Genomic DNA, 20,633 nt, shown 5'->3' with positions numbered 1-20,633 from the left:
TGCTGGGTTTTGTAGTTTTTTATTAAACCCATTTTACAACGCTGTCACTCCAACATCTCACACTCCCCATTTAGTGGTCAATATTGGCAATAACTTTAAAAAAGAAAATGTAAAAACAATTAGTGTACAACATAAATATTACAACAACAATTGCAGTAGTAGTAATAATAGGAGTAGTAGTAATAATAATAATAATAATATCCAAAAAAAAGCTTCCTTTTTAAAATCTGTTTGGGTTTCAATGATAATGAGCATCAAAATTATTATTATTATTACCGTATAAAATTACGTTTAGTTAGTGTTTTTATATACACATATAAGTACAATAGTGATTAAAACTGAAAAAGGGACTGATGTTTACAGCCACTTTTAGAGGTGTGTGTGTGTGTGTGTATGAGTGAGTGTGTGTGTGTGTGGGAGTGTGTGCGTATGTGTGCGCGTGTGTATGTGTGTGTGCGCGCGTGTGAGTGTGGGAGTGTGTATGCGTGTGTGTGAGTGTGTGTGGGAGTGTATGTGTGTGTGTGGGAGTGTGTGTGTGTATGTGTGTGAGTGTGTGTGAGTGAGTGTGTGTGTATGTGTGTGTGAGTGTGAGTGAGTGAGCGTGTGTACGTGTGTGTGTGTGTGTGTGTGTGAGTGTGTGTGTGTGTGTACGTGTGTGTGTGAGTGTGTGTGTGTGTGTGTACGTGTGTGTGTGTGAGTGTGTACGTGTGTGGGAGTGCATGTGTGTGTGTGGGAGTGTGTGTGTGTATGTGTGTGAGTGTATGTGTGTGTGAGTGTGAGTGAGTGTGTGTGTGTGTGAGTGTGTGTGTGTGTGTGTGAGTGTGTACGTGTGTGTGAGTGTGAGTGTGTGTGTGTGTGTGTGTGTGTGTGTGAGTGTGTACGTGTGTGTGAGTGTGTGTGAGTGTGAGTGTGAGTGTGTGTGTGTGTGTGTGTGTGTGTGTGTGTGAGTGTGTACATACGCTGGCTGTACATTAACTTCATGCATTGGAATGCGATGCCCGTACATACACATCAGATATACAAACTCAGTGCGCTTGCAGTGGAAAGCAGGGAGGACTTCCCCCACACCCAGGACCCAGAGCAGGTCAACGGGCAGCTCCCTGTACACTCCTCTTCCTGCTGGGACAACCACACTTTACCACAGCGGTCCTCACTCCCGGGCCTGGAGAGCCGCAGGGCGTCCGCTTTTGTTGTTACTCTGCACTTAATTGATAAATTAAAGCCGTTAATTACACAGTTAACGCACCTCACCTGGTTTCTTGGGTCTGAATCTAAAGGCGAAAACAGAAGTCAGCACAGCCTACGTCTCTCCAGGACCAGGAGTGAGGACCACAGATCTAAAGGCTGCAAACAGAGTTGTAGTACATGGGCTCGACCACTAGATGGCAGTGTAAAGTTTGACGTGTTTATTTACCATTTCTTCACATTCTTGCAAGAAAATGTTTGCTTTTATTCTGTCCCTTAACCTCTTGCCTCTACCTTTTTTCTCTTCACTCATACATTTTCTCAGTACATTAATGAAGCATTATTATCATTAATAATGATAAATTATTTTAGCGGTTTGATTTTTTAATTCTTTTTTGCATTATTTACATTACATTTCACTCCTGCCTTCTCCTTTTGCGTTCACCACTTCTTCACGCCCTGCTCTCTTCTGTCTCTCCTTCACCTGTTAGGACTCATCACCCCACTCTCTCTCTCTCTCTCTCTCTCTCTCTCTCTCTCGCTCGCTCTCTCCGTGCCTTTTGACTGTCACACACCCATCTCAGCCAGTCCTTCTCTCCATGTCTGTGGAAGCACCCCTGCCAAACGCACGTGCGCCCCGCCCGCCCCGCCCCGCCCCGCCCGCCCGGCCTCATTATGAGTAGGACAGGTGCGAGCCGTTGGAGATGTTGGAGGTGACCGACGTGCTCCTGCTCAGACCCCCGTCCCCGCCCGCGGCCCCGCCCCCAGAGGCGGTCCTCCTGAGGGGCTGGGGGCTGTTCCTGAGGGCCGCCAGGCCGGGGCCCCGCGCCACCAGCCCGGGCCCCCCGCCGTACCCCCCCTGGGACGAGGAGGACGAGGAGGAGGAGGGCGGGGAGGAAGAGGACAGGGAGAGGGCCGGGGGGGGCAGGGGGGCCGGGGGCAGCAGGGCCAGGGACTGGGAGGAGCTGTGGGAGGAGAGGAGGTGGTGCGCGTGGGAGGACAGGTGGGGCCCGCCCCAGTCCCGCTCCCTCTCCCGGTCCCTGTCCCGGTCCCTCTCCCGGTACAGCTGCGGGGTGCTCTGGTGGTGGTGGTGCTGTGGCAGGTAGTGGTGGTGGTGGGAGGAGGAGGAGGGAGACTGGCCCAGGCCGTGGGCGGAGCTGCTGTGGCTGCGCCAGGCGGGCGGGGCCCCGGAGGCGTGGGGGTGCAGGCCGTGGCTCCAGTGGCTGCCGGACCGGGGCACGGGGCGGGAGGGCCAGCCCCCGGGCGCGGCCGGCGGGTTGGGGTAGCCCTGGCTGAAGGCCTCGGCCGGGATGCCCGTCAGCGCCATACTGCTGAAGCCCAGCCGCATGCTCTCCGAGTCGAAGGCCTCGATCTCCCGCGCCTGCCGCTCCAGCAGCGTGCGGATCCTCTCCGACCGCTCACTCTGCAGGGACAGCATCTCCTCCTCGATCTGAGAGAGAGCACGTTAGCACGTTAGCTACGGGACATAACCGCTCGCTCTGCAGGGACAGCATCTCCTCCTCGATCTGAGAGAGAGAGCACGTTAGCACGTTAGCTACGGGACATAACCGCTCGCTCTGCAGGGACAGCATCTCCTCCTCGATCTGAGAGAGCACGTTAGCACGTTAGCTACGGGACATATCCGCTCGCTCTGCAGGGACAGCATCTCCTCCTCGATCTGAGAGAGAGAGCACGTTAGCACGTTAGCTACGGGACATAACCGCTCGCTCTGCAGGGACAGCATCTCCTCCTCGATCTGAGAGAGAGAGCACGTTAGCACGTTAGCTACGGGACATAACCGCTCGCTCTGCAGGGACAGCATCTCCTCCTCGATCTGAGAGAGCACGTTAGCACGTTAGCTACGGGACATATCCGCTCGCTCTGCAGGGACAGCATCTCCTCCTCGATCTGAGAGAGAGAGCACGTTAGCACGTTAGCTACGGGACATAACCGCTCGCTCTGCAGGGACAGCATCTCCTCCTCGATCTGAGAGAGAGAGCACGTTAGCACGTTAGCTACGGGACATAACCGCTCGCTCTGCAGGGACAGCATCTCCTCCTCGATCTGAGAGAGCACGTTAGCACGTTAGCTACGGGACATATCCGCTCGCTCTGCAGGGACAGCATCTCCTCCTCGATCTGAGAGAGAGAGCACGTTAGCACGTTAGCAAGGCAATTCTTTGTAAAGGTGAAAGTCATACAAGATGTTGGCACTTCCGGGTTAAGTCACGCCCGCTTATGAGTACAGATACAGTTGCCCGTATTTTATATATTTATATACCCATATTTTAAAATATTGAGTACGTCATTTATTTAATGAAAGTTATCAAACACCCATATCACCCATGTGAGAAGTAATTGCTTTCTTAAAGGTACAATAGGTATTATTTTTGTGTTAAAACATTGTTACAAAATCATTGTAAATCCCCTCCTATCATTTAAAAAGGCTCACTGACATGTTGACTGTGTATAGTCCTTAAATTCCATCCATCCATCCATCCATCCATCATCACCCGCTTATCCGGAGTCGGGTCGCGGGGGCAGTAGGCAAAGCCGGGTATTCCAGGCGTCCCTCTCCCCAGCAATGCATTCTAGCTCCTCCTGGGGGATCCCGAGGCGTTCCCTGGCCAGGAGAGATATATAATCTCTCCAGCGGGCTCTGGGTCTCCCTCGGGGTCTCCGCCCAGTTGGACGAGCCCGGAAAACCTCCAAAGGGAGGCGCCCGGGAGGCATCCTGATGAGATGCCCGAACCACCTCAATTGGCTCCTTTCGACGCGAAGGAGCAGCGGCTCTACTCCGAGCTCCCTCCGGATGTCCGAGCTCCTCACCCTATCTCTAAGGCTGAGCCCGGCCACCCTACGGAGGAAGCTCATTTCGGCCGCTTGTATACGCGATCTCGTTCTTTCGGTCACTACCCAAAGCTTGTGACCATAGGTGAGGGTTGGGACGTAGATCGACCAGTAAATCGAGAGCTTCGCCTTCCGGCTCAGCTCCTTCTTCACCACGACGGTCCGGTGCAACGCCCGCATTACTGCTGACGCTGCACCGATCCGCCTGTCGATCTCACGCTCCCTTCTACCCTCACTCGTGAACAAGACCCCGAGATACTTGAACTCCTTCACTTGGGGCAAAGACTCGTTCCCAACCCGGAGGGAGCAATCCACCGTTTTCCGGCAGAGAACCATGGCCTCGGACTTGGAGGTGCTGACTCTCATCCCGGCCGCTTCACACTCGGCTGCAAACCGCTCCAGTGCGTGCTGAAGGTCACGGTCCGATGAAGCCAGCAGAACCACATCATCCGCAAAAAGCAGAGATGCGATTCTGAGGTCACCAAACCGGACACTCTCCTCACCTCGGCTGCGCCTTGAGATCCTGTCCATGAATACCACAAACAGGACCGGTGACAAGGGGCAACCTTGGCGGAGTCCAACACCCACCGGAAACGTGCTTGACTTTGTGCCGAGAATGCGGACACAGCTCTCACTTTGGTTATACAGGGACCTGATGGCTCGTAACAACGGCCCCGGTACCCCATACTCCCGCAGTACACCCCACAGGGTTCCCCGGGGGACACGGTCGAAAGCCTTCTCCAAGTCCACAAAGCACATGTGGACTGGATGGGCAAACTCCCATGACCCCGCCAGCAACCCTGCCAAGGTAAAGAGCTGGTCCACTGTTCCACGGCCAGGACGGAAGCCACATTGCTCCTCCTGAATCCGAGGTTCGACCGTCGGTCGGAGCCTCCTTTCCAGTACCCTAGAGTAAGCTTTCCCAGGGAGGCTGAGGAGTGTGATACCCCGGTAATTGGAGCACACCCTCCGGTCCCCCTTCTTGAAAATGGGGACCACCACCCCGGTCTGCCACTCTACAGGTACTGTCCCCGATCTCCACGCGACACCGAAGAGGCGTGTCAGCCAAGACAGCCCAACAATGTCCAGAGCCTTCAGCATCTCAGGGCGAATCTCATCTACACCCGGCGACTTGCCACTGAGGAGCTTTTTGACTACCTCAGCAACTTCCGCCAGGGATATAGGTGCAGATTCCCCCGAGTCTTCAGGCTCTGCCTCTTCCACAGAGGACGTGTTGTTCGGGTTCAGGAGCTCCTCGAAGTGCTCTTTCCACCGCCCGACAATATCCCCAGTCCGGGTCAGCAGTTCTCCTCCCCTGCTGAAAACAGCTTGAGACAAGCCCTGCTTTCCCTTTCTGAGTCGTCGGATGGTTTGCCAGAACTTCCTCGAGGCCAACCGAAAGTCCTTCTCCATAGCCTCCCCGAACTCCTCCCATACCCGGGTTTTTGCTTCAGCGACTGCCGAAGCTGCAGCCCTTCTGGCCACCCGGTACCTGTCTGCTGCTTCAGGGGACCCCCGGGCCAGCCAAGCCCGAAAGGCCTCCTTCTTCAGCTTGACGGCCTCCCTCACCGCTGGTGTCCACCAGCGGGTTCTTGGGTTGCCGCCCCGACAGGCACCGATGACCTTCTGGCCACAGCTCCTGCTTGCCGCCTCTGCAATGGAGGCTTTGAACATGGCCCACTCGGACTCCATGTCCCCAGCTTCCCCCGGGATGCGTGAGAAGTTCTTCCGGAGGTGGGAGTTGAAGACCTCGCGAACAGGGGCCTCCGCCAGACGTTCCCAGTTCACCCTCACTACACGTTTGGGTTTACCGGGTCTGTCAGGCAGCCTCCCCGGCCACTTGATCCAACTCACCACCAGGTGGTGATCAGTTGACAGCTCTGCTCCTCTCTTCACCCGAGTGTCCAAGACATACGGCCGCAGGTCTGATGATACGACCACAAAGTCGATCATCGATCTTTGGCCTAAGGTGCTCTGGTACTAAGTACACTTATGAGCTACCCTATGCTCGAACATGGTGTTTGTTATCGACAATCCATGGCCAGCACAGAAGTCCAATAACAAAACACCGCTTGGGTTCAGATCAGGCAGGCCGTTCCTCCCAATCACCCCCCTCTAGGTTTCTCCGTCATTGCCCACGTGAGCGTTGAAGTCGCCCAGCAGAACTATGGAGTCTCCGGGTGGCACCCTTTCCAGGATGCCACCCAGTGACTCCAAGAAGGCCGGATACTCTGAACTGCCATTTGGTGCATACGCACAAATGACAGTCAGAGCCTTCCCCCCAGCGACACGTAGTCGCAGAGAAGCGACCCTCTCGTTCCCCGGGTGGAACTCCAACACAGTGGCGCTCAGCCGGTGGCTTGTGAGTATCCCCACACCCGCCCGGCGCCTCTCACCTTGAGCAACTCCAGAAAAGAACAGAGTCCAGCCCCTCTCCAGGAGTTTGGTTCCGGAACCAGTACTGTGTGTGGAGGTGAGCCCAACTATATCTAGTTGGTACCGCTCCGCCTCCCGCACTAGCTCCGGTTCCTTCCCCACCAGAGAGGTGACGTTCCACGTCCCCAGAACCAGTCTGCGACGCCGAGGATCAGCACGCCCGGATCCCCGCCTTTGCCTACTGCCCGTTGGGCAAAGCACCCGACTCCGATGCCGACCCCTGCAGGTGGTGAGCCCACAGGGCGGCGACCCCACGTGACCAGTTCGGGCTGTGCCCGGCCGGGCCCCATGGGATAAGGCCCGGCCACCAGACGCTCGCCGACGAGCTCCCCTCCCGGGTCTGGCTCCAGCAGGGGGCCCCGGTTTCCCTTTTCCGGGCGAGGTAACTGGGTCTTTGTGTGGCCGTGTCATGGGAGTCTTTGAAACGCTCTTAGTCCGGCCCCTCCCCCGGGACCAATTTGCCTTGGGAGACCCTACTGGGGGCTAACAGTGCCCCCGACAACCTAGCTCCCAGGATCACCGGGACACACAAACCCCTCCACCACGTTAAGGTGGCGATTCCTTAAATTCGTGTTTCAAAATATACAGTTGACGGCCAACACTCTGTACCAAAACACTGTATAACTGTACAATAATTCAAGCTCATTGGTTGAAAATTGGTTCTAATTGCCACAGCCAATGGTGTTTCAACCTCAGCGTGTTTACAGAGAAGGGGGAGAGATAAACAGTGTTGTGGTTTGAAGGTTTTTGTTGCTGCTACTCCACTGACCGTTAGGAGTCTGAAATGACCTATTGTACCTTTAAACTTAACTGGTTGCACCAACTTTATTATTTTTATTGAATTATTTTAAAATGGGGGAGTTTTCACAGCGTACTGGAACGCAGAGAAGTCTGTGGCTCACAACCAATAAAACAATGGCAATAGTGATTGGACAACTTCCTGCCTGTGCTTCCCTGTGGGTATTAGAAGGAAGTAGTAGATGTAATGATCTTCATTGTTTTGGTTCTCATGGTTTCTAACAGCAGAGTTTGTGACATACTTGTAGCTACTCTCAAGAAAAGTTTTATCACCACTGGCTCTAACGGTGTACCCCTAAAGCCCTGCCCACTATCACTGACATCATGAGCCCCGCCCACTGACATCACGAGCCCCGCCCACTGCCCCTCCCTCATGCCGTGCTGCCTTACCCTCTGCTCTAGCAGCGCCCGGCGGATGGACACCCTCTGCTCCAGGTCCTTGGCCTCGCGTTCGTGCTGGGAGTCGGTGTGGATCTTGATCTTGCTCTGATAGGCGTTCAGCAGCTCCAGCTCCTGCTGCAGCTGCATGCGCAGCACCTGGTACTCCGCCTCCTGCGTCTCGTCCAATCGCAGCTGCAGGGGGGCGGGGACAGAGCACACATCAGTACAGGCGCGCCGGCCTGGGCCATGAAGGGGGCCATCTGCAGAACTACGCTGCCATCTCTCTCCTGGCAACAGACCACGGGCGTGGGGCCAGTTAGGCTGGGTGTCTAAGTGCCAACACTGCCAATCACCTTAAAGAGGTCGATCCATGAAGAACCCTTGGATTATGGTTCCACGGATTGAAGATTTTGTGTTATTCTTGACGTATCCCAAGAGCATGCCCAGAAGAAATCAAAGCAGTGACTCAGAAGTGCAGGCTTGGCCTGACTGTGAGATTGGGAGTGAGATTATGATTGGTTCTGGTCTGTGCTGGGGAGTGAGATTGTGATTGGCTCTGGTCTGTGCGGTGGCTGGGGAGTGAGATTGTGATTGGCTCTGGTCTGTGCGGTGGCTGGGGAGTGAGCAGCTGATTGGCTGCGTGCTTGGCGTACTCACAGCCTGGGTGGAGAGCATGTCGTTGATGGAGTGGTCATACTGCTCTGCCAGGATGGCCAGCTTGCGGGTCTGCTCCTCCTTTAGCCTCTTCAGCACGGCCTTGTGGTCGGGCTTGGGCGTGCTCTCCAGCAGGTGGTTCCGCAGGGCCTTGTACTGCCGTGTCTGGATCTTACACGTGTCCTGGAACTGCCGCTTGATCTGCAGCTCTTTGGACTGAGACACCACGCCAAAAACATCCCGTTACAGCGAGGAAGCATTAGGAAGTCACAGTTGAAGCTTGTATGCATGGAGTGGAGGCAGAAACACTGGGGGTTTCAGACCAGGCTTGATATGGTGTGAGATACCGTCTAGATTTTAGGCAACCTAAGTAGTAGGTAGACGTTTGTGGTAAGTGTTTTTTAACCCATTTTGTTTTAGCATAAACATTTTTTGTCATCATCATGGCATTCGCTGTCAGGCCCCACCTTTTGCTTACAGGCTGAAATGTTTTGTCGATACTAAATAAACGGGTTTGAGAGCGGTGTGTGCATTTCTCACTGGCTGCACACACCAGAATGCAATCAGATGCATCTGCATTCGCATGCCAGTACAAAACGGCTGGCATGCTGGGGTGACAGGTGTCCAGCACCTCATACAGGTGTGTGCAGCCAGTGAGAAATGCACACACCGCTCTCAAACCCGTTTATTTAGTATCGACAAAACATTTCAGCCTGTAAGCAAAAGGTGGGGCCTGACAGCGAATGCCACTGTACTGCATCACTGGCCATACCCTGCTCTAGAATGTGCATTATAAAAACATGGACTGAGTGCCTTGCTCAGGAAACGTTCAGATGGGGGACAGAGAGATCTTCACACAAGTAACATTCTCCATGTGGCTTTATTCATACACACACGCAGACACACGCACACGCACACAAACACACACACACACGCACGCAGGCGCGCGCACACACACACACACACACACACACACACACACACGCACACACACCCACGCAGTTAGGGGTGGGTCAGTGTTTTGGGGGAGGGGTTAGGGGCGGGGGAAGTGTTTGGGGGAGGGGTTAGGGGCGGAGGCAGTGTTTGGGGGAGGGGTTGGGGGCGGGGTAGTGTTTGGGGGGAGGGGTTAGGGACGGGGCAGGGTTTGGGGGAGGGGTTGGGGCAGGGTTACTGTGTAAGGAGGAGGGGTTTGGAGCAGGGGCACTGTGTAGGGGGAGGAGTTGCTCTGTAAGGGGAGGGGTTGGGGGCGGGGCAGTGCTTTGGGGGAGGGGTTCGGGGCGGGGGCAGTGTTTGGGGGAGGGGTTAGGGGCGGAGGCAGTGTTTGGGGGAGGGGTTAGGGGCGGAGGCAGTGTTTGGGGGAGGGGTTAGGGGCGGAGGCAGTGTTTGGGGAGGGGTTGGGGGCGGGGCAGTGTTTGGGGGAGGGGTTGGGGCAGGGTTACTGTGTAAGGAGGAGGGGTTTGGAGCAGGGGCACTGTGTAGGGGGAGGAGTTGCTCTGTAAGGGGAGGGGTTAGGGGCGGGGGAGTGTTTTGGGGGAGGGGTTCGGGGCGGGGGCAGTGTTTGGGGGAGGGGTTAGGGGCAGGGTTACTGTGTAAGGGGGAGGGGTTAGGGGCGGGGGCAGTGTTTGGGGCAGTGTTAGGGGCGGGGGCAGTGTTTGGGGCAGTGTTAGGGGCCTCACCTTCAGGCTCTTGGGCTGCTGCCGCACCTCCACGGCGTGTTTCTGGCGCAGCTCCTGCTCACGCCGCTTGTTGTACTCCAGCTGGTTGGTGAGCTCGGTCTGGTGCTGTGTGCGGATGAGCTCCGCCCGCGTGCGCTGCACCAGGGCCAGCTGCCGGAACTCCACCTCCTGCGTGGACTCGTGCTGACGCAGCAGCATGGCGCACTCCAGGTCCTTCTGCGTCTGCTTCTTATTCAGGTCCTGTGGGACACACGGGTCAGCCTGTCTGCTCTTATTCAGGTCCTTCAGGACACGGGTCAGCCTGTCTGCTCTTCTCAGAGAAAGAGGGAGAGGGAGAGAGGGAGAGACAGAAAGACAGAAAGAGACAGAGAAAGAGGGAGAGAGGGAGAGACAGAAAGAGAGCGACAGAGAGAGAGACAGAGGGAGAAAGAGACAGAGAAAGAGGGAGAGGGAGAGAGGGAGAGAGAGAGAGAGAGACAGCGACAGAGACAGGGGGAGAAAGAGACAGAGAGAGAGAGAGCGACAGAGAGACAGAGAGAGAGAGAGAGAGAGAGAGAGAGAGAGAGAGAGAGGGAGAGGGGCAGCGACAGAGACAGGGGGAGAAAGAGACAGAGAGAGACAGAGAGACAGAGAGAGACAGAGAGAGACAGAGAGAGGGAGAGAGAGACAGAGAGACAGAGAGAGACAGAGAGAGGGAGAGAGAGACAGAGAGAGACAGAGAGAGGGAGAGAGAGACAGAGAGAGACAGAGAGAGGGAGAGAGAGACAGAGAGAGCGACAGAGAGACAGAGAGCGACAGAGACAGAGAGAGACAGAGAGAGGGAGAGAGAGAGAGAGAGACAGAGAGAGACAGAGAGAGGGAGAGAGAGACAGAGAGAGACAGAGAGAGACAGAGAGAGGGAGAGAGAGGGAGAGAGAGACAGAGAGAGACAGAGAGAGGGAGAGAGAGAGACAGAGAGAGAGAGAGAGGGAGAGAGAGAGAGACAGAGAGAGCGACAGAGAGACAGAGAGAGACAGAGAGAGACAGAGAGAGAGAGACAGAGAGGGGGAGAGGGGCAGCTACCTCCCTCAGCAGGTCCTGCTCCAGGTTGTGTCGCGCCAGCAGCATCTTCCTCTTGTACTGGCGGCCCTGCAGCTCGTAGTACTGCCTCTGGCGGCGCAGGAGCCCGGCCTCCGCCTCCGCCTGCTTCTGCTGCAGGCTCTCCTTCTGCCGCACCAGCCACTCCTGCTTCTCCCGCTTCGGCGTCGACTGGTTCTCACTCAGCTCCTGCACGAGGGAGGCGTTAGGGTGGGGTACTGTGTGAGGGGGAGGCGTTAGGGTGGGGTACTGTGTGAGGGGGAGGCGTTAGGGTGGGGTACTGTGTGAGGGGGAGGCGTTAGGGTGGGGTATTGTGTGAGGGGGAGGCGTTAGGGTGGGGTACTGTGTGAGGGGTACTGTGCGAGGGGGTGGGGTTAGGGTGGGGTACTGTGTGAGGGTGTGGGGTTAGGGTGGGGTACTGTGTGAGGGGTACTGTGTGAGGGGGTGGGGTACTGTGTGAGGGTGTGGGGTTAGGGTGGGGTACTGTGTGAGGGGGTGGGGTTAGGGTGGGGTACTGTGTGAGGGGGTGGGGTTAGGGTGGGGTACTGTGTGAGGGGGAGGCGTTAGGGTGGGGTACTGTGTGAGGGGGAAGCGTTAGGGTGGGGTACTGTGTGAGGGGGTGGGGTTAGGGTGGGGTACTGTGTGAGGGGGAGGCGTTAGGGTGGGGTACTGTGTGAGGGGGAGGCGTTAGGGTGGGGTACTGTGTGAGGGGGAGGCGTTAGGGTGGGGTACTGTGTGAGGGGGAGGCGTTAGGGTGGGGTACTGTGTGAGGGGGAGGCGTTAGGGTGGGGTACTGTGTGAGGGGGAGGCGTTAGGGTGGGGTACTGTGTGAGGGTGTGGGGTTAGGGTGGGGTACTGTGTGAGGGGTACTGTGTGAGGGGGTGGGGTACTGTGTGAGGCGGAGGCGTTAGAGTGGGGTACTGTGTGAGGGGGAGGTGTTAGGGTGGGGTACTGTGTGAGGGGGAGGCGTTAGGGTGGGGTACTGTGTGAGGGGGAGGTGTTAGGGTGGGGTACTGTGTGAGGGGGTGGGGTTAGGGTGGGGTACTGTGTGAGGGGGAGGCGTTAGGGTGGGGTACTGTGTGAGGGGGAGGCGTTAGGGTGGGGTACTGTGTGAGGGGTACTGTGCGAGGGGGTGGGGTTAGGGTGGGGTACTGTGTGAGGGTGTGGGGTTAGGGTGGGGTACTGTGTGAGGGGGTGGGGTACTGTGTGAGGCGGAGGCGTTAGAGTGGGGTACTGTGTGAGGGGGAGGTGTTAGGGTGGGGTACTGTGTGAGGGGGAGGCGTTAGGGTGGGGTACTGTGTGAGGGGGAGGCGTTAGGGTGGGGTACTGTGTGAGGGGGAGGCGTTAGGGTGGGGTACTGTGTGAGGGGGAGGCTTTAGGGTGGAGTACTGTGTGAGGGGGAGGCGTTAGGGTGGGGTACTGTGTGAGGGGGAGGCTTTAGGGTGGGGTACTGTGTGAGGGGGAGGCGTTAGGGTGGGGTACTGTGTGAGGGGGTGGGGTACTGTGTGAGGGGGAGGCGTTAGGGTGGGGTACTGTGTGAGGGGGAGGCGTTAGGGTGGGGTACTGTGTGAGGGGGTGGGGTTAGGGTGGGGTACTGTGTGAGGGGGAGGCGTTAGGGTGGGGTACTGTGTGAGGGGGAGGCGTTAGGGTGGGGTACTGTGCGAGGGGGTGGGGTTAGGGTGGGGTACTGTGTGAGGGTGTGGGGTTAGGGTGGGGTACTGTGTGAGGGGTACTGTGTGAGGGGGTGGGGTACTGTGTGAGGGGGAGGCGTTAGGGTGGGGTACTGTGTGAGGGGGAGGCGTTAGGGTGGGGTACTGTGTGAGGGGGAGGCGTTAGGGTGGGGTACTGTGTGAGGGGGTGGGGTTAGGGTGGGGTACTGTGTGAGGGGGAGGCTTTAGGGTGGGGTACTGTGTGAGGAGGAGGCGTTAGGGTGGGGTACTGTGTGAGGGGGAGGCGTTAGGGTGGGGTACTGTGTGAGGGGGTGGGGTTAGGGTGGGGTACTGTGTGAGGGGGAGGTACTGTGTGAGGGGGAGGCGTTAGGGTGGGGTACTGTGTGAGGGGGAGGCGTTAGGGTGGGGTACTGTGTGAGGGGGAGGCGTTAGGGTGGGGTACTGTGTGAGGGGGAGGCGTTAGGGTGGGGTACTGTGAGAGGGGGAGGTGTTAGGGTGGGGTACTGTGTGAGGGGGTGGGGTTAGGGTGGGGTACTGTGCGAGGGGGAGGCATTAGGGTGGGGTACTGTGTGAGGGGGTGGGGTTAGGGTGGGGTACTGTGTGAGGGGGAGGCGTTAGGGTGGGGTACTGTGTGAGGGGGAGGCGTTAGGGTGGGGTACTGTGTGAGGGGGTGGGGTTAGGGTGGGGTACTGTGTGAGGGGAGGCTTTAGGGTGGGGTACTGTGTGAGGAGGAGGCGTTAGGGTGGGGTACTGTGTGAGGGGGAGGCGTTAGGGTGGGGTACTGTGTGAGGGGGAGGCGTTAGGGTGGGGTACTGTGTGAGGGGGAGGCGTTAGGGTGGGGTACTGTGTGAGGGGGTGGGGTTAGGGTGGGGTACTGTGTGAGGGGGAGGCGTTAGGGTGGGGTACTGTGTGAGGGGGAGGCGTTAAGGTGGGGTACTGTGTGAGGGGGAGGCGTTAGGGTGGGGTACTGTGTGAGGGGGAGGCGTTAGGGTGGGGTACTGTGTGAGGGGGAGGTGTTAGGGTGGGGTTACCTCCTTCAGCTGCTCTTTGCGTTGGCGGTATTGGCGCTTCTGCGACTCCAGCAGGCTGGAGAGCTCCTTCTTCTGCTGGCCCAGGATGTGCTGCTGGAACTTCTTCTCTTCTGCCACCGCTGCTTTCGTCTGCAGGCACAGCCACAACATCACCTCCACACTAACCCAACACTCCCAGCACAGCCACAACATCACCTCCACACTAACCCAACACTCCCAGCACAGCCACAACATCACCTCCACACTAACCCAACACCCCCAACACAGCCACACCCCCCACCCCCTCACCTCCTTCTCCAGGATGGCCTGGTGCTTCTTGGACAGCTTGTCCGCCTCCCCGCTGAAGCTGGTCCTCTGGTTCTCCAGCTCCTTGTCGAGCCTCAGCTGGTGCTCCTCCATCTCGGCCTTGAGCTTGTTCTCCAGCGCCACCAGCTGCTTCTGGTGCTGCCGCCGCATGCGCTTGTAGCCGGACATCTGCTCCCGCAGCGCCGAGCCCTGCTCGTGCTCCTGGATCTGCCGCGTCACCTGGGGGCGGCAAGGAGGGTGTGAGCGGGGCCTAGCACACAGGGGCCCCACACAGCCTAGCGCACAGGGGCCCCGCGCAGCCTAGCACACAGGGGCCCCACACAGCCTAGCTCACAGGGGCCCCACACAGCCTAGCTCACAGGGGCCCCACACAGCCTAGCGCACAGGGGCCCCGCGCAGCCTAGCACACAGGGGCCCCACACAGCCTAGCTCACAGGGGCCCCACACAGCCTAGCTCACAGGGGCCCCACACAGCCTAGCGCACAGGGGCCCCGCGCAGCCTAGCACACAGGGGCCCCACACAGCCTAGCACACAGGGGCCCCACACAGCCTAGCTCACAGGGGCCCCACACAGCCTAGCTCACAGGGGCCCCACACAGCCTAGCTCACAGGGGCCCCACACAGCCTAGCGCACAGGGGCCCCGCGCAGCCTAGCGCACAGGGGCCCCGCGCAGCCTAGCACACAGGGGCCCCACACAGCCTAGCTCACAGGGGCCCCACACAGCCTAGCGCACAGGGGCCCCGCGCAGCCTAGCGCACAGAGGCCCCGCGCAGCCTAGCGCACAGGGGCCCCGCGCAGCCTAGCGCACAGGGGCCCCGCGCAGCCTAGCGCACAGAGGCCCCACACAGCCTAGCGCACAGGGGCCCCGCGCAGCCTAGCGCACAGAGGCCCCGCGCAGCCTAGCACACAGGGGCCCCACACAGCCTAGCTCACAGGGGCCCCACACAGCCTTGCGCACAGGGGCCCCACACAGCCTTGCGCACAGGGGCCCCACACAGCCTAGCTCACAGAGGCCCCGCGCAGGCTGGACCAGGGCACAGGGTGTGAGGGGAGTGCTCACCAGCGAGGCGGTGCGGATGGTGGCGAAGTGGTCGCGGTTGCGGTAGTAGGCTCTCCGGCGGGCGGCGGATGAGGCCTGCTGCTGGGCCTCAGTCTCGGGCTGGTACGGGTCGTCATAGATGATGTCATGGCCCTGAAACAGAGCGCTTCATTACAGTCACCGTTACATCACAGCCTGCGTATTCAGCAGCACTCAAATCCCACCGCTGCCTGGTCACACATCTCAACCTGGAGCTGTTGGAGGTGACCGTGTGAGTACTGACCGGCGGTCTGTGAATGATGGAGCTGTTGGAGGTGACCGTGTGCATACTGACCGGCGGTCTGTGAATGATGGAGCTGTTGGAGGTGACCGTGTGCGTACTGACCGGCGGTCTGTGAATGATGGAGCTGTTGGAGGTGACCGTGTGCGTACTGACCGGCGGTCTGTGAATGATGGAGCTGTTGGAGGTGACCGTGTGCGTACTGACCGGCGGTCTGTGAATGATGGAGCTGTTGGAGGTGACCGTGTGCGTACTGACCGGCGGTCTGTGAATGATGGAGCTGTTGGAGGTGACCGTGTGCGTACTGACCGGCGGTCTGTGAATGATGGAGCTGTTGGAGGTGACCGTGTGCGTACTGACCGGCGGTCTGTGAATGATGGAGCTGTTGGAGGTGACCGTGTGCGTACTGACCGGCGGTCTGTGAATGATGGAGCTGTTGGAGGTGACCGTGTGCGTACTGACCGGCGGTCTGTGAATGATGGAGCTGTTGGAGGTGACCGTGTGCAAACTGACCGGCGGTCTGTGAATGATGGAGCTGTTGGAGGTGACCGTGTGCGTACTGACCGGCGGTCTGTGAATGATGGAGCTGTTGGAGGTGACCGTGTGCAAACTGACCGGCGGTCTGTGAATGATGGAGCTGTTGGAGGTGACCGTGTGCGTACTGACCGGCGGTCTGTGAATGATGGAGCTGTTGGAGGTGACCGTGTGCGTACTGACCGGCGGTCTGTGAATGATGGAGCTGTTGGAGGTGACCGTGTGCTCTCCCTCCTGCATCATGGCCATCTCTCCGCTGTCGTCCGACGCGTCGGCCAGGCTGTTGACGGAGCTGCTCTGGGAGCTGGCGCTGATGGACATTGAGGGCACCGAGTGCGAGCTCTCCATGCTGTTCACCGTGCCCGTCCTCAGCAGGTACTGCTCCGTCTCCTACACACACGCACGCACGTGCACGCACACGCACACGCACACGCACACGCACACGCACACGCACACGCACACGCACACACACACACACACACAGTTTAGGCCTCCTCAGTCCTTGAACCATTTGCACTGATCCAGTGCTGCTCAATGAGCACAGAACACTGACTGACTCAATGCTATGGCAACCTGGAGTGCGGCACAATAGAAAAAAGGACCAATGAGGGGAACCAATGAGGGGAACCAATGAGGGCGCAGCACCTCCTCCTCCTCCACGCCCTCAGGGGCGGGGCCGTTGTGCGTCTCCTGGAACAGGATCTTCTTCATCTTGCGGTACTGCAGGTTGTCCAGCTCCCTCACTGCATCCTTGGTGCGCGCGATCAGGTCCAGCACCACAGACAGGGGGCGCTCTCTGCACAGGAAGCGGTGCTGAGGGAGGGGAGTTAACACAGGCGCCATTACCACCAAGACCGACGTATTCAAGTCGTTAACAGAGCGGCATTACCGCTAAAGACTGTTTAAATGGACCGGGGGAGGCCCATTTGGCGGTTACGGACACAGGAGTGAGGAAGACGAGCTCACCTTCAGCAGCACGTCAGACGTGGGCCGGTCCTGCGGGATCTTCTGCAGACACGAGTCCACAAAGTTCCCAAAGTAATCTGACCTAGGGAGGAAGAGGAGGAAGAGGAGGGTTACTGGTGTGTGTGTGAGAGGGAGAGAGGAGGGTTACTGGTGTGTGTGTGTGTGTGTGTGTGTGTGAGGGAGAGAGGAGGGTTACTGGTGTGTGTGTGTGTGTGTGTGTGTGTGTGTGAGGGAGAAAGGAGGAAGAGGAGGGTTACTGGTGAGTGTGTGTGTGTGTGTGTGTGAGGGAGAGAGGAGGGTTACTGGTGTGTGTGTGTGTGTGTGTGTGTGTGAGGGAGAGAGGAGGGTTACTGGTGTGTGTGTGTGAGGGAGAGAGGAGGGTTACTGGTGTGTGTGTGTGTGTGTGAGGGAGAAAGGAGGAATAGGAGGGTTACTGGTGTGTGTGTGTGTGTGTGTGTGTGTGTGTGTGTGTGTGAGGGAGAGAGGAGGGTTACTGGTGTGTGTGTGTGTATGTGTGTGTGTGTGAGGGAGAGAGGAGGAAGAGGAGGGTTATGGGTGTGTGTGTGTGTGTGTGTTTGTGTGTGTGAGAGAGGGAGAGGAGGAGGGTTATGCAGGCTGCAGGTTCTCACCAGTGGTTGGACTGCAGGATCGGGCTCTCGTTCTGGGCGATGTGGTATAAGGCACTCATAGCATTCATGTTGAATAGTGGCGGCTTTCTTTCCGCTGAGGACAGAAAAGACAAGGCTAAAGCCCTGCACCCTTCCCATCAGGCATTGCACAGGCTAAAGCCCTGCACCCTTCCCATAAGGCATTGCACAGGCTAAAGCCCTGCACCCTTCCCATAAGGCAGTGCACAGGCTAAAGCCCTGCACCCTTCCCATAAGGCATTGCACAGGCTAAAGCCCTGCACCCTTCCCATAAGGCAGTGCACAGGCTAAAGCCCTGCACCCTTCCCATAAGGCAGTGCACAGGCTAAAGCCCTGCACCCTTCCCATAAGGCAGTGCACAGGCTAAAGCCCTGCACCCTTCCCATAAGGCATTGCACAGGCTAAAGCCCTGCACCCTTCCCATAAGGCCTCTTCTCGCAGGCTAGAATGACATCGCCGGACGAAAATGTTTCAGAAAATGGTGCACACATCCCATACGTACCCAGCTCTATACAGGTAATGCCAAGTGACCAGACATCCACCTTGCCGTCATACTGGCCCTCGTCCATCGCAAGAATCACTTCCGGGGCCATCCTGCACAGGGTCAAAGGTCAAGTGCAACATTTTAACAGGCTATATGCACAAGGTAGTGCCTATGGATTTCCTCAAAAATGTAAGCTTGTTTTTACGTCCGTTCTCCTTCGACAGCTTACACAGACAGATTACGTTTGGTATCCAGCTAACTGACCGATTCCCAAGACGCGCTAGTTTTTATTAATTACAGCAAAGTTACTTTTTTGTGTTTGTTTGTAAATTAGCAGTAGTTTAACCTAGTCCTTATGGAAACCATTTTTGGATAAAGAGATTTTTACATTTCAAAGATGCAAGGGCTTTACCTCTAAAAATGGCTGTGCACCAATACATAAGGCCTCTACAAAATGCAATACGCCCTTTATGTTAGCTTTGACATGTTTGCATCTGATGAGAAATGAAGGAAAACGTCACCACAGCAGGCCATGGACGGTGCTAAGCTAGGCTATAAGAAGCGATTTACCATCTTAGTGACGTTGTGATGAATCTGGGTTAGTCAGCACACAGTGGTTCTGACTGGCTAAGTGGGTTAGTCAGCACACAGTGGTGGTTCTGACTGGCTAAGTTTTCAAAAGCCTGTCCGATGTTCAAAACATGCATTGTGCATTCATATCTTTGAAGAAAAATTCAAATTCCAAAATCATTGGTTGAAATTATTAATTTATCATGAAATACTATAGGAACATTTGTTTCGATCACCTACACACAACTAGGGGCGGGAGTTGGAAACTAGCAATAGCCACAATCTCAGTCTGCAGAACATCAGCAACATGAACCTGGTGTAAACTGGCAATAGCTACAATCTCAGTCTGCAGAACATCAGCAACATGAACCTGGTGTAAACTGGCAATAGCTACAATCTCAGTCTGCAGAACATCAGCAACATGAACCTGGTGTAAACTGGCAATAGCCACAATCTCAGTCTGCAGAACATCAGCAACATGAACCTGGTGTAAACTGGCAATAGCTACAATCTCAGTCTGCAGAACATCAGCAACATGAACCTGGTGTAAACTGGCAATAGCTACAATCTCAGTCTGCAGAACATCAGCAACATGAACCTGGTGTAAACTGGCAATAGCTATAATCTCTGTATGCAGAACATCAGCAACATGAACCTGGTGTAAACTGGCAGTAATGATGTTGGTCTCTTGGCACTGTCCCTACTCAAATACTCAAAATAAAAAGAAAAAGAAAACTACCTATAGTTTCACTAGTTGTTTTGACAATACTTTAAGAATGCAGTAAAAAATACTTGATAGATGTTTCAATATGATTCTTTTTGTGGTTCTATACAAAGGGAACCGTGGAAACAGTTGAAGAGAGTGGAATCATTGAACAAAACCAGAATAGAAAATACAATAAGAATACAGGCTTGTTTCAGTTTTTTACAACTGCTAACAAATATTTTTTGATACCGAGTTTACTTTTTCAGAACTTTTCGCACAAGAGCACTGTTGGTTGACCGAATTATTTTTCCCTTGCTTTGACAAAAAAATCCCCCAAATGAATTTCTCAGTCAGGCTGAACCACCAAAAAAATGTTTCTACATTTCGACACTCGAATTTGCATATGACAGAAAATAGTGCACCTACTGTAATGCCACTGGCTGTTTGTGTTTTTTAGTTCATTGTTCTATGATCTAGTTGGAAGATAACTAGTGCCCCTGCTGTGCCATGAAATGGCCGGCGGTGCCATGCGGGATGCTGCTGCAGAGTTATGAACAGTTTTGAAAATATGAATTGCAAGCAATTGTAAAAACTGCACAATTTTAAACATACCAACACATAATTATAGCTACAATGTGGAAGTTGCTCTCCTGCAGTAAGACACAGTCCTCTACCACATGAGGCCCAAGGCCCCCTCTCTGAAGGATTACCCGCACACTGACCCCCTCCCCTTGCGTGATCTCTATTCTAACATGGATCATCAATATGACATCCAAACCTGAATGCTCTAACAGTTTCCATAAAACCAAGCTTTAGGTGAAATGTTACACTTACTTATAATTACTATTACTAATTACTATACTCACTATTTTGAGTAGTTGGATATATTGACAGTTAGATGCATTGTAATGAATGAAAAAGACAGTCAAATCATATGTAATGTGTGCATGTCAATTTGAAAGGCTAATAACTTACATTGAAAGTCGTGTCAATGTGAACAAGCAATTTGGTTCAGCGAACAAATGAGCTTTGGTTCATGTGTATCGCATTTAAGCAATTGAAAGTTGCACATTTTGATTATTCGTTTCGAGTTTTGCTCTACGGCTTTGAAACGATGACCTGAAGGCTCTGAACTGACCGTGGGAGCGAAACCTGTAAACACTGCGGGCCGCAAAGCCGTCGCTGTCTCAGTTCAAATCCAGCGGCCGCCCGGTTCACGGCGGACAGCGCTACGCTAGCGCGCGAGCGTGGCGTTCTCACCAGTAGGGCGTGCCCACAAAGGAGTTGGCGGGGGCGACGATAGAGGCAGAGCCGAAGTCCCCCAGTTTCACTTGGCCCGGCTC

The 20,633-nt window shown here is 55.9% G+C and overlaps 1 protein-coding gene across 3 annotated transcripts in view; it reads right to left on the bottom strand.

Annotated features, from left to right (window-relative positions):
- Window positions 1-20,633, bottom strand: part of LOC133115385 (serine/threonine-protein kinase TAO2-like) — a 35,879-nt gene continuing 15,246 nt past the window's right edge. The window contains exons 7-20 of one of the 3 annotated variants that reach the window (XM_061225270.1): window positions 20,551-20,633; window positions 18,033-18,124; window positions 17,513-17,606; window positions 16,884-16,965; window positions 16,563-16,730; window positions 16,101-16,307; window positions 15,125-15,256; window positions 14,046-14,282; window positions 13,758-13,886; window positions 11,042-11,245; window positions 9,980-10,219; window positions 8,307-8,519; window positions 7,659-7,841; window positions 1-2,635 (exon numbers count right to left, since the gene is read on the bottom strand). The exon at window positions 20,551-20,633 is cut by the window's right edge and continues 31 nt beyond it. In XM_061225270.1, coding sequence (XP_061081254.1) covers window positions 1,859-2,635; window positions 7,659-7,841; window positions 8,307-8,519; window positions 9,980-10,219; window positions 11,042-11,245; window positions 13,758-13,886; window positions 14,046-14,282; window positions 15,125-15,256; window positions 16,101-16,307; window positions 16,563-16,730; window positions 16,884-16,965; window positions 17,513-17,606; window positions 18,033-18,124; window positions 20,551-20,633 — 2,841 coding nt within the window. In that variant the 3' untranslated portion in view covers window positions 1-1,858. Of the gene's footprint in view, window positions 2,636-3,185; window positions 3,324-7,658; window positions 7,842-8,306; window positions 8,520-9,979; window positions 10,220-11,041; window positions 11,246-13,757; window positions 13,887-14,045; window positions 14,283-15,124; window positions 15,257-15,386; window positions 15,424-16,100; window positions 16,308-16,562; window positions 16,731-16,883; window positions 16,966-17,512; window positions 17,607-18,032; window positions 18,125-20,550 lie in introns of those variants that run through there. The other 2 variants (XM_061225271.1, XM_061225272.1) reach the window with 2 other exon arrangements.

Source organism: Conger conger, chromosome 16 (genome assembly GCF_963514075.1).
Source record: "Conger conger chromosome 16, fConCon1.1, whole genome shotgun sequence".
Taxonomy (NCBI): domain Eukaryota; kingdom Metazoa; phylum Chordata; class Actinopteri; order Anguilliformes; family Congridae; genus Conger; species Conger conger.
Note: the sequence above shows the minus strand (reverse complement) of the source record. Positions and strands in the feature narration are given on the sequence as shown.